This window comes from Oryzias melastigma, linkage group LG9 (assembly GCF_002922805.2).
Source record: "Oryzias melastigma strain HK-1 linkage group LG9, ASM292280v2, whole genome shotgun sequence".
NCBI lineage: Eukaryota > Metazoa > Chordata > Actinopteri > Beloniformes > Adrianichthyidae > Oryzias > Oryzias melastigma.
The window spans coordinates 3,501,008-3,514,468 of NC_050520.1; the positions used below are offsets into that span (position 1 = coordinate 3,501,008).

The 13,461-nt window shown below is 43.4% G+C and overlaps 1 protein-coding gene across 1 annotated transcript; it reads right to left on the reverse strand.

Moving 5' to 3' along the window:
• Positions 1-451: 451 nt before the first annotated feature.
• ctsla (cathepsin La) lies at positions 452-7,911 on the reverse strand. Its single transcript, XM_024275043.2, has 8 exons — positions 7,763-7,911; positions 3,932-4,062; positions 3,550-3,672; positions 3,320-3,472; positions 1,744-1,968; positions 1,502-1,670; positions 924-1,041; positions 452-836 (listed from the first exon to the last, which is right to left on the reverse strand). Exons 2-8 carry the CDS (start codon positions 4,052-4,054, stop codon positions 737-739), a joined length of 1,011 nt encoding a protein of 336 aa, XP_024130811.1. The 5' UTR covers positions 4,055-4,062; positions 7,763-7,911; the 3' UTR covers positions 452-736.
• Between the last annotated feature and the right edge of the window lie 5,550 nt (positions 7,912-13,461).

Sequence of the window (13,461 nt, forward strand, 5' to 3'; positions counted from 1 at the left end):
TTTAAGGCAAATCGTTTCCAATAACCAGATCAATACAACATGAGTGTTTATGGATTATTTCTAGATTTATTTTTGTCTTACATTACGACAGAGTTTGAAAAACTTCATAAAATAAAATATCAAAAAAAAGTCGTCAAATGAAACAAAAATCAGGCCTACGATCTTGATCAGAGATGGACCGCTCTACCACAGCCACCCCACCATGTTATTGATGGCATGTCTTCCACTCTGAGGATTTCATTTTGTGGTTTCCCTGAAAGTCTCCAAAATCCTGCAGAAAATCTGGATTTGAATATTTAAGCTGAGAAACATTTTAGCCTGAATCCTTATTTTCCTGCTCCAGTCTGATCTCATCAACTCCACCAGGATTTCATCAGAAGCTTGTAGGAAAACGTTTGGTCCTGAAGTGATGCTGATTGGTTGGAAGTGTTTGAAAAGAAAGCGACATTTCTTTGTGAAAGTGTTTTATTTGCTGGGTCCACTCTGTAAACTCGGTTCAGTCTTTGTGCGACTCTGAACGCCCAACTAGTGTTTTCACAATTTTCAATGATCACAGTAAAAGTAGAAAAAAAAAAAAATCATTTACAATGACCAGAGCGAGCGTGAAGCCACGCCCACCGAGCAGCACACACATATTTACAGAGAATAAAACGCAACTAAAATCTGAAACATCAGGTTTTTAAAACGACGTGGCGCCATTTCCCTCAAATCGAGCGTGAAGAACGTCCTCCGAGCGTCAGACCAGAGGGTAGCTGGCCGCCGTGGCGATGCCGCAGTGGTTGTGTCGGTCTTTGGCCATGTAGATGTAACCTTTGTCGCCCCACTTCTCGCTCCAGCTGCACAACGACAACAACGACAACCGTTTAGGGAGGAGTTTCACAGTTTCAGCTGCTGAGGTCAAAGGTCATCGACGCCTGACCCACCTGTTCTTGACGATCCAGTACTTCTTGCCGTCTACGTCTTCGCCCTGGAAGCCGTAACCCACCACCAGCACGCCGTGGTCCAGCTCCTCGCTGCTGCACTCCTTCTCGAAGTAGATTCCTGAAAAGGAATAAAAACAGGAAATGTCCAGCGGTGTCCAGATGAGCCGCCCCACCCAGGGGTGAGCCGCCCCACAGACAACCCGCCCTTCAGACGAGCTAACCCACTGACCACCTGCCCAATGGATGACTTGCCCCTTGGACGAGCCGCCCAAAAGGTGACACACCCCACGGACCAGCCGCACCAAGGGCGACTACCCGCTCGGACTACCCACCCCGAGGGAGAGCCAACACAAGGGTGATCTGCCCCACGGACCATCAAACCCAGGGGTGACTCACCCTCAGACGAGATGCCCTTGGACCTCCTGCGCCAAGGGCAAGCCGACCTGGGAGTGAATCGCCCCTCGGACCACCCACCCCTCAGACGACCCCCCCCAGACCTCCCATCTCAAAGACCTCCCGCTCCTCCAGACCTCCTATCTCAAAGACCTCCCACCCCTCAGACTCATAGATCTCCTGACCTGACTGGTAGAACTGGAAGGACTCGTGGCCGGCGTCGATGGCCACAGAAACCGGCCCCACAGAGGCCACCGCCTTCATCAGAGCCCGCTCTTTGCCGCTGGGGACGTCAACAAACCCGGTGTCGTTGGCAGCGCTGTACTGCGGGTCGTAGTGGCACGGCTGGTCGTCCTGGAAACCGGCAACAGATTAGAACCTTCAAACCTTAAAACGGCCTGGCGGCGGAGTCCTCGGTGCGGCGTACCGTTCCCTTGTACGGGTAGAAGTCCTCAGAGTCCAGACCCTGGTTGTCCTTGACGTACTGGAAGGCCTGGTCCATCAGGCCGCCGTTGCAGCCTTCGTTGCCCTCAGGGCGGGAACAGTCCACCAGGTTCTGCTCGCTCAGAGCCACCAGTTTACCAGTCTTCCTGAACTGTTGACCCTCCAGAGCGCCGGTGGTGCTGAAGGCCCAGCAGGAGCCGCACTGACCCTGAGGAGCAGGAGGAGGTTAAACCGAGGAGGGATTTGACAGTTCAAACTCAACAAAGATGAGGATTGTAAAGAAGAGCTGCCACGATTAGTTGATTTAATAGTCGATTAGTCGTTACTTTATATCATATGGAGTCAGAGTGTAGTAAAGCTGAAAGTTATAATGAGATTCTGCAGCTTTGTGGAGTATTTTGGTATTTATTAAGGTTTTTTTAGGCAGTTTTGGACTTAATATTTCAGCTACATGCTAGCTGTTTTGGCTAACTTAGATTTTTTAAAATATTTTTTGACTTATTTGGCATTTAATATTTTAGCTGGCTATCAAATTCAGCGTTTTCTGCCATCAAGTTCAGCATCTTCAACGGCCACATTCAACTTACAGCATTCACTCTAGCATTACCTGTGATAATGCTAGTGTGAATATATCTAGTTTTTAGTCAGTTTAAAGGTAGTGATGGTTAAGATGTGTTTTACATCCAGTTTGCACGTGACCCGATTAGTCAACTACTAAAATAATCGTTTGTTGCAGCTCTATTATAAAGACAAGTTTTACTGACAGGATTTAACGTTCACTTCTGGGTTTAGAGAGAAAAAAAAACATCTGAGAACATTTAAGACAGACGTTTAAAAAACGCGTATATCATTATAGAAATGAAGCAAAAGTCTATTTTTTTTTTTTTTAAATCTGTTGTTTTCTGGGACATAGTTTCTGCAGAGCAGTTTGCATTCTCCTCCTCTAGCTTACAGCCCCTCACACCCAACATTAGAGGTGAGACAAAAACAGCAGCAACATCGTTTCTATCCAGCCGCTCAGTTCTGATCCAGATTCCAGCTCAGACGAAGACGTTCATGAAGACGTTCATGGACCCATTTGTCTGCATCAGAAGGGGGCGGAGCTGAGAGCCTGTGGCTCCGCCCAGCATTTTTTTTTTTTTTAAATCTCATTTTTGTGTCTGCTCCTGATCCCAACAATTTGAACAAATAAATCCCCAAATGTGATTTTAATATTCATTTTCTTTAATTATAACTCAGAAAAACATTAAAACAGTTTTTAATCACTGCGGCTCTTTAAGTTCTTCGCTTTTGTCTTAAGAAACATTGATGATGACATTCCTGCTTTACACAAACCGGTTCCTCCATATCTAAACGTCCTCATTCTTAACTCCTGTTCTCTGGGAGGGAGGGGGTAAAGTCAATGTATGTGTGTGTGGGAGGGGGGGCAGAGGGTGCAGCACCGAGATAAGCTCTTCAGCTTATCAGTGTTTGGGAAGAGCGTGTGCCGGAGTTCATGTTCTCAGATGATTGTTTACAACAGGAAGTCAGCTGACTCCACGCCGCGAGTCACGACTCACCTGGTCCTTGACGGGGGTGACGTAGCCCTTCTCCCTCCAGTCCACGGCGCGGGGAGCCTCCAGGAAGTTGGGCTCCATGAACAGCGAGCCCTTGTACTTTCTCTGCTCTCTGCGCTTGTAGCCGTTCATGATCTGCCGGAACTCCTCGTGGGTCTGTGGAGACAGTCGGTTCTGCTCTACGATCTCTGGGACAATGAACGGCTGAGCGCCGATGCAGGCGGCGGCCTCACCATGTCCCCGAAGTGGTTCATGCCCAGCCGGTACGAGTGTTTGCCCATGGAGTGCTCCAGGTTGTGCAGCTCGATCTTCTTCAGGTTCTTCTCCCACACCAGCCGCCTCCAGCCCTCCTCCTTCTGCAACCACAAGCTGTCAGGCTCCTGCAGGAGGTCCAGCTGCAGGAGGACCTACAGAACCTCCTGAGGAGGAGGTCCAGCTGCAGGAGGACCCCCAGAACCTCCTGCAGGAGGAGGTCCAGCTGCAGGAGGACCTACAGAACCTCCTGAGGAGGAGGTCCAGCTGCAGGAGGACCTACAGAACCTCCTGAGGAGGAGGTCCAGCTGCAAGAGGACCCACAGAACCTCCTGAAGAGGAGCATGGTGGATCGACACTCACCTCATGGTAGTTCTTGCTGTGCCAGCCTTTCCACAGCTCCCAGTGCTGATCCAGCTGCGGGTCCAGGCTGGGGGCCGACAGGGCCGCGCATGCGCACACGGTCAGCAGAGCTAAAGGCAGCATGGTGGCTCCTGAGGAAGATCATCATCATCATCATCATCATCATCATCGTGGTGGTCTGTTTACAACCGCAGAAACTACAAACATGTCCACCCTGATCCCTGCGGCTCATAACTTTATTGACAGCAGCGAGTCACAGGCCGCAGCACGACCTCCTTATCCCTCCGCCGAGAACACCGCCGTTGGTTAGGCCCAACCAGAACTGCGGACCGGGAGGGTTTCCGCGCCGGTGTTATGCCGAGAAATGCCTGTTTGCCGAGAAGTGCCCCCCCTGTCGCGGGAGCGCGCACGCACAACTGAGTAGGATCCTCGTCCGAAAGTGCGTCCCTCTGCCAGAATGCGTCTCCCCGCTCTCAGACATCGTTGATTTGTTTCGGAACACTCGTATTTTGTTCCAAAGAGTCCACAAAGAAGATGGATGATAACAACAGAGATTATTCTGGAGCTTTTGTGGGTTCGCTATGTTTGAGATCGCCTTTTTCGTTTCCAACCGCATATTCTCCATAAAACACGAGGAGGCTCGGATTTTGTCAGGCAGCTGCTGATCTAACCTGTCAGAGTCAGTGCACCCCCACACCCCCGCGAAATAATTTATTGTAGAAAAAAGTATTTAATAATTGTCCCTTGTTACTGTCTCGTTCATAAATCGCGTTTATTTCCTGAAATTAGTCTAAGGCTGGTCTTGTTTTCCTTTCTTCATCTTTAATACAAGAAGCTGTCGGTGTTTGACATAGACTCTATGTGTGTGTGTGTGTGTTTGGGCGGGGGGGCGCTCATTCATGTCAATAAACTCCTAAAAGCCCCAGGATAAAGTATATCTTAATAATCCACCTATTTGAGCAAAAAACGAGCATTACAAAACCAATACACAATGCAGAGACAGGATAGCCTAATTCTGGCAGAGGGGACATATCTTGGCATATCTTGGTCCTGTGTGATCACGCCCTGTGAGGGTCAATGGAGAAAGCATTCACGTTTATTTCATGGGATTGTCTGTGTCACTGATTATTTAGCCCTGTCGCATGTATTTTTTCCTTGTCTGGACAGTTTTTAAAGGAGAAGAGGGATAAAATTGATAACATAGAATAAAACAATGAAACTAAGATATACGTGAAGGCACTGTGTTGTCATTGATGCGTTTATCTTTTTCCACATTATTTTATTTAATTTTGTTTTCAATACCTCCTCTTGTGTGTCACCATTTGACATGTGTAGATGTCATTGCTGCATTGTGGCTATGTCTGTAACATTTGGCATTTCAATAAAAGTAACAAAATTATGTTGACTGAATGTGTCACCATCATGTCCACAATCACAAACAAAGACTTGGACTCAGACTTGCAACATAACAAGGGGGTGCATTTATTCCCTGGTCATTTCAGCTGGCTGCTGAGAATCGCATCCACTCCACAATTTAAGCGAATACAGGTGTAGAAATTTGTATTTGACTTGAAAAATAACTAGTTATTTAAAATAACTCTGAAATATACAAATAAAATAAGTCATTATTACGACAAAACACATGTAGTTTAATTGTGATTATGAGATGATCACCAATGTAGAAAGAAGCGTCCTCTTCTTCCTTTCCCCCTGAGATGCAGACACTTCACATGTACAAACCCTTTTTATTTTGTGGTTAATAGCAAAAACAGCAGAAGAACACTTTTAAAAAGTTGGTTTTAATCTATATTTAATTTTATTAGCGGGTCTACCCTCATTTAATGCCTTAATTCCATCTTGTGCTCAAGCCCCCCCTTTATTTCTCTAAAATGTCTCAACAAACAGGTTGATTCAAAGAACCCATGACCGACGAGCGTCTTGGCAATTTAGTAAGTTCACTAAACTCCAGACATTAGTGAACCAAAACAGCCACTCAACTCATTCCCTTACAATGCTTTTGTCATTCTTACACAATCCACAACAAAACAAAGCAGTAATTCAGGAAAAAATAAAGAATATGACCTAAAAATATATGTAAGGAGCAGTTGTGGTTTATTATATTTTATGTGATAAACTGATTTGTTTTCATGCTGTAGTCCAGAGCAACTTAACACTTCTTGCTGAAACACTTGTCAGCCCAAAGTTCTGTCAATAAACCTGTATCTGAGTACTTTAGTGATGTAAAGGGAGACAGGTGGTGCATGAGATTCAATTAGGACATTCAAACAGTGTAGATTATTTTATTGAGTGAGTTTGGGACTACAGCATAAAAACAAATCACATATATCCTAGTTTCATTGTTTTATTCTATGTTATCAATTTTATCCCCCTTCTCCTTTAAAAACTGTCCAGACAAGGAAAAAATACATGCGACAGGGCTAAATAATCAGTGACACAGACAATCCCATGAAATAAACGTGAATGCTTTCTCCATTGACCCTCACAGGGCGTGATCACACAGGACAGGATTGTGCCAAGATATGTCCCCTCTGCCAGAATTAGGCTATCCTGTCTCTGCATTGTGTATTGGTTTTGTAATGCTCATTTTTTGCTCAAATAGGTGGATTATTAAGATATACTTTATCCTGGGGCTTTTAGGAGTTTATTGACATAAATGCGCCCCCCCCCCACGCCCAAACACACACACACACACACACACACACACCCACACACGCATAGGGTCTATGTCAAACACCGACAGCTTCTTGGATTAGAGATGAAGAAAGGAAAACAAGACCAGCCTTAGACTAATTTCAGGAAATAAACGCGATTTATGAACGAGACAGTAACAAGGGACAATTATTAAATACTTTTTTCTACAATAAATTATTTCGCGGGGGGGTGGGGGTGCACTGACTCTGACAGGATAGATCAGCAGCTGCCTGACAAAATCCGAGCCTCCTCGTGTTTTATGGAGGATATGCGGTTGGAAACGAAAAAGGTGATCTCAAACATAGCGAACCCACAAAAGCTCCAGAATAATCTCTGTTGTTATCATCCATCTTCTTTGTGGACTCTTTGGAACAAAATACGAGTGTTCCGAAACAAATCAAAGATGTCTGAGAGCGGGGAGACGCATTCTGGCAGAGGGACGCACTTTCGGACGAGGATCCTACTTAGTTGTGCGTGCGCGCTCCCGCGACAGGGGGGGCACTTCTCGGCAAACAGGCATTTCTCGGCATAACACCGGTTCGGCCGTCAGTGGCCGGTACAGAAACCCCCGACAGCCCCGTTTTTGTTTTTTAATTTTCATCCAGGAAATAACATAACCGGAGACTAACGTAACCTGAGACTCGGAGCCGCTCCAGCCTCCTTGTTTGTCTGCTCGGTCACGGGACCGCGGCTTGGCTCGGAGCCAACGAGCACCGAAACTAAAACGGGAAACCAAACGAAAACCAAAACTTTTCCCGGCGAAACGCCGAAAGGGGCGGGCGCTACCACCGGCTGCGCCGCCGGGGATGTCACCGGGTTCGGTTAAGAACCGGAGCCGCTTCAACAATGGCTGCTTTAGAGGAGACGGGAAAATTAAATAAAAAATAAAATCTAAGAAATGTTATTAGATTTTGGGGGATAAATAAGTACAAAAACACATTTAAAAGAATCCAAATAGAAAAAGAATAATGGAATGTGGCGAAAATAATCGGAATAAAACGAAGCTGCACATCTACAGCTAGCATCGAATCGTGAAGCAATAGTACATTTTCTTTAACATCAAATTTACGTCAAACGTCTTTTTTTAACATAAGCAACATCATAACAGTTGAAACTCACCGAACAATTCTGAGTTTGAGGGTGAAAATATACCGTCAGCGGAGCAACACAAAGTTTATAAAGGCCGAAAGGACCCCTGGGTCGCAGCCCACAGCGCGCCCTGATTGGTCCGCATCTTGTTTGTCACCATACAAGCCCCGCCCCTTACATGACGTCACCAGGAAGCACGTGATTATCGCTCATGGAATGATCAAAACAAGTTAGGATTGTTTTTGACCCACTAAAAATTTTAAGAAAAGCATAAAAAAAACGTTATTTAAACATTTCTTACAAAATATTTGATACATTAATATTCACTCACAATTTGTATTAAATGTGTGTTTTTGTCTGCAGTTTAATACAACAAACAATAATAAATGAATAAGTATAATCTCTGCAGTGTCATTATTTTTACACCCAAACAGTTAAATTTATACGTTTATTTGTCCAATAAATGACTAAAATCCTGTGAAATGTCAGCAGATATTTTCGGACAAAAAGTCCTTTTGTAACCTCAATAAAGATTTTGTTTTTAAAAGTTTAACTTTAATTTTGGAGTCTTTATCGATGTTTTAGTAGAATGGAAAACCTGCTACAAATGTCCTCACATTGAACAGTGTGTTCCAGATTAAACATGCAAACAGCACAAACCGTCCAATCAGCAATAATCTGTAGTCCAGCCCTGAAGACGCAGCACAGCCTGCAGGGAAATCAGAGTTAATCAATGCTGACGCTCATGTGACTGATTGAGAAACTCCGGATTAGACTTCATGATAATCTGTCATGTAGGAACAAAGAGCGTTGCTGTCGACTCTTTTCTTCTGTTGATTCACGTTTTAAAAAAGTTTAAAACTATGTTCTGTCACACAAATACAAAGACAAACAGTTTAAGAAATAAAATGCAACAAACACGTTAAATAGCTCCTTTAAAAAGCAGCAGTCATTCGTCTGAATGACATAAAGAACTTTGAAATTATTTTTAGATCATTTACCAACATGAGAGTCTTTACATGACAAAATGCTAATTAAAGTCTCATATGACTTTTTTCCGCTAAAAAGTTACCAAAAAACAAACCTGTTTATTTTTACCCAAAAAAGTGAAGTTAAAAACAGAAGTTTTTCTTTTTTATTTAACCTTTATTTTACCAGGAAATCCCATTGAGATCAGATCTCTTTTCCAGGGAGACCGAGTCCTTCAGTCTATGATTTATTTTTGTAAATGTTTTTGTTGCTGAACCCTCCTTTATAGAGCTTTACTTTTATTTCTATACAGAATGCTATTGTGGTTTTCTGCTGCTCATTTAAATACTTAATTATAATGAAGTAGAAGGAATTCAAAAAGAGAACTGAGAAAATGGTTCGAAATCAGAAGCTGTTTTAGATGTTTTCTAGATTTGTGACTCAAAGTCAACTCGACTCGGCGTCAGAACCTCCCAAACCTCCCGGGTTACGAGTCACAGACATACATGAGCGTTTTCTTTGGGTTATTTTATTACTTTCAAGCAAAGCTGAAAACGTTTTCATTTTTTATTTTCTGTTGTGTAACTGGAGTTCCCTGCTGGCTCGTCTTACCTGCACAGGTCTGGAAGTGACTCCTCGTTACTTCCAGTGCGTTTTGCACGGCTCAGGATGATGTGACATGACTCGTCACCCGGTCACTCACAAAGTCACGCAGATGACACCATGTTTCCAAACTCCTGCATCACGCCGGTGCTGAAGTTTGCAGGATTTGTTGCTTGACTAAAATATCTGCAGTTCCAGTTTCAGAAGAGCTGATGATGTGCAACAAGCAGCGTGACTGCATTGATTCAGGAGTATTTTCTGACCAGCTGATCACCAAATCTGTCCTTTGGAAGAATCTAAAAACAAGATAACCTGATGGGAACCTGAAGGGACGTTATCTGTGGGGCTCTAAGAATGTAATCAGGAGAAGTCGATCAGGCGTGCTGAGGCTGCAGGATACTCTAGGAAAGCGTCACAAATGTTCAGACAAGAAATCAGGAGTTTTTTACATTTCAGCAGGAATTAAAACAAAAAATTAACAGAAGCTAAATTGAACTTTTTCTTCTTCTGAAAATAAACGTGTAATGTCAAATATTGCAGTAACAGAAGAGATTTAAGGTCAAATGATTAAGAAATGTGACTTCTGTTAATGCAGGAACATTAATCCATGCAGTTCAGTTTATGATTAAGATCAGTCTGTCATCTGCATAGAGGATCGTTTTTCCATCTTCTGTCATTTGAAGACTGAATTTCTGACTTCATCAGCTTAGAAATATTTCTAATAATTGTCAATAAGTGAGAGGAAAGTTTGTTTGGAACAGTTCATGTTCACACTTAAAGTCTGATTGGAACCAGAGTGAGACCATTTCCCAAACCCAAACCCTAACCTAACCCTGACCCTGACCCCGACCCTGACCCTCCAAACCAACTTTTTTTCAGAGTTTTCACATTTGCATACTGGACCTGAACTAATGTGAAGAACAAATTCTGGTCCGCTTTAATGGAACCAAAGGGAGCAGATGTAAAAACGCCCTCACTGACGCCTTGGAGAGCAGGGTCGGTCAGCTTCAGTCCAGAAGGGTTTTCAGGTGTGTCGCAGCCAGATCAGGAAAACCTGGAAAACAGGCGAAGGTCAGAGGTCAATCAAACTTCCGGGGTGGTTGTAGACTCGGCTGTTGACATGTTTGTGAAGCTTCGTGAAAACCGGACGAACAAAAGTCTCATATTAATGAAAAACATAAAAATTGCCAATTCTCAGATTCGCCACAAAATGGCCACCAAGTTGTAGGTCATGTGGCCATCCCATAATTTCAAGAGTCCCCGGGTTATCCCCGACACGTGTGATTGGGTTCCATTTTTTCACTTTTCGAAATATTTCTATATAATATTTTTGGCCCATTTATTTATTTACTTAAACCTCAATTTTCTCAAGGTGTATGGGAATTTTGGTGACGTTTCGAGTTTGTGGAGGGGGTCACATTATTGCTCAAAGTGCCAGAAAGAAAGAAATGCAGACATAGAAGTTTTTTGCGGTTAGGGCTTTGTGTGTCTTTTTGTGTATTTTGTGTTCTGCTACACACTGGTCGTGTCGTTTTGGGCTCAGGCCTTTCCTTTGAAGCCTTTTTAGAACTTTTTACATTTTTCACTTGTTGCTAAAACGATATGGTGGCCCAGAATCAAATGTTCTCCTGTTTCCACAGACAGAAGGAGAAATGTTTCAGCTCTGTTAACAGACACAAACTGGAAGGAAAGAATCAAATTTAAGGAAAAGTTTATTATTCTGAACATGAAGGATGTTTTATGATTCACTTTTATACTCGATATCAAAGATATTTTTGATTTCAAATAATAAACCTGACAAGAAGCGGTTTTACTGCTGATATAATATATTCATTCTTGCAGGTTTTCTAGAAATCAAAGTTTATTTTTAACCCGAGAACTGAGATTCTCCAAACTGCAGATTCTTTTAAAAACATGTCAGACAACAAACCGTCTTTCTGCAGCGGCTCAAACGCCTGAGCATGACACAGCAGTTCAGGCGGGCAGAGACAGACCTGCAGCCGCAGGCGCAGCCGCAGTCATGTGAGCGAGAGGCGGCTGCAGGCTGACGAGCATCCCCGCGGAGGGAAAACTCAAACCTGCTGACAGATGCCCCGCCCACATTAACCCCTCCTTCCCGTTTCACAACATGTTGTTGTTCAGCTGCAGGTGATTCACGGAACACGTGCTCCATTTCCTGTCAAAGTGTCACACGGCTGCCACAGGAAAAGGATTCGGATGAACGACGAAACCTTAGAGCCAAAACGAGGGTCACGGCGTGGAGCTTCATCTGAAATGATCTTCTTTACGGGGAAACGGCCTCTGGAAAATGTTCTTTCATTAAATCCCTAAATGACTATATAGTGCAGATCCAGTCATGGATTTTAACCACTGACTGTACATGAGAACTGGACTGAGTGGCTCCTCCCCCAAGGCATTCCAAACAGGAAGTACCTGTTGGCTGACATTTGACTGACAGATCTGTTGTGTTTGAATTCCCGCCCTAACCCCTACCTACTAAAATACTATCCAGCGTCCTGGATTTTAAAGGTGGCACGATGTTCTCCACGTTTCTTCTGTTTTTATAAACGCCGGATGTGACCTCACCGATTTCACAAAGTCAAAATCAAATAAATACGAACATTTAAAGACGTTTATTTATGACTCCACTGTGTTTTGATGGTGAAAATGAGGATGTTTTTTTTCAAAACTTACATTTAAACACGTTTTTTGTTCGAAATTGTTCGACCGCAATGCATTGTGGTCTACATTCACTAATCTAGCGAGCATCCATGCATGCTAGTTTTTTGCAAAGACTTCTGGGAAATTTGAAGTGCTCTTTGATTTTGGAAATAGTAGATTCAGACAGAACTAGAAAATGGCGAGCGCACTTTATAGTGAGTAAAGGGGAATTCGGACACAACCTTAGTGTAGTGTTTCCTGTAGGGGTGTGGCCAACACACAAGCTGACTCCTGATTGGTGAGAGTGGTTTCCATAAAAACAACGACTCAGACCAATCACAGCTTACCATGTCTGGCTCCAACTTGGCTCGACTGACTTGATTTAGTTGGAGCTGGAAGTAAACTATGGATGACATCACACTCACTCAGTCCAGTTCTCACATACAGTCAACATCATTCAGACAAACTCACTGATTTCCAGAAGGAAAAACCTAAAAACTATGAACATTTTCTGAAGACCGTTTATGACTCCACTGTGTTCTGATGATGAACATGCGGATAGTTTGTTAAAAAAATTACATTATAACATTAGTTTTTTGCAAAAATTGTTCAGCCACAATGCATTGTGGTCTATATTCGTTAATGCAGTATCGATGAACACTGTTTTTTTTAAAAGACTTCTGGGAAATTTCTGGGTCACAGGATTTTGATTGATTTATTTTTTTGGAATTACAGTTTCAGAAAGAACTACACAGTGAAAGAATTCGGACATAACCGCAAACTCAGTCTTTTATGACCATTTGAATCACGGCGGCAGGAACCAGAACTGGGCCGGGTCATGGGTCCTGATCTAACAGAACCAGCCGGACTGAATCTGAGCAGCTGGAATGGACACACAGACTCGTGATTGGATGATCCTCCTGTCATGATTGGCTGGTTTGGTGACACATGAGTAAAAAAAACTAGAACTTGATTTAAGAATCATTTTCCAAATGAAAAATCAAAAAACATTTGAAAAAAAACATTTTTGCATCATAAAAAGTTACTTTTAGAATAAAACATTTGTGTTCTTTAGTATTTGTAATATTAGTTTGTATAAATGTAGCGGCGTTCATCAGCAGGACAGTGATGTAACATCTTCAATAAAGAGGCGACAGGAACAAGTCAAGGATTTATTATAAAATGTGTTCCACTATAAAGTGTCGTTTGTACTAAGAACATGGCATCTGCACACATGCTGGAGGAACGGAACATAAATAGCAACAGAAACATTTGTGCAGTTAGCTTCCAGTCTGTGCAGCAGAAACGCAGGAAAAGCTTCATCTGCAGCCGGAGCCGCCACACGGAGCGGCGCGTTCCCGTCGCAGCGCCAACGCCACGACAACACCAGACTGAAGCAAAGCACAGGAGCAAAGAGCCGCGCTCCCACGCCGCGGCGGCGTTCACGGACTGTAAACTCTGGTTTCATTTATATTTGACATTCATTCTGCCTGAAC

What these genes read in the sequence shown, in the direction of transcription:
- ctsla (XM_024275043.2), bottom strand. Translation starts at nt 4,054, where the DNA reads ATGCTGCCTTTAGCTCTGCTGACCGTGTGCGCATGCGCGGCCCTGTCG. An exon ending in TCACCCCCGTCAAGGACCAG is followed by an intron (nt 1,969 to 3,319) that starts GTGAGTCGTGAC and finishes CCTGCTCCTCAG; the next exon opens with GGTCAGTGCGGCTCCTGCTG. An exon ending in TCTACCCGTACAAGGGAACG is followed by an intron (nt 1,671 to 1,743) that starts GTACGCCGCACC and finishes GCCGGTTTCCAG; the next exon opens with GACGACCAGCCGTGCCACTA.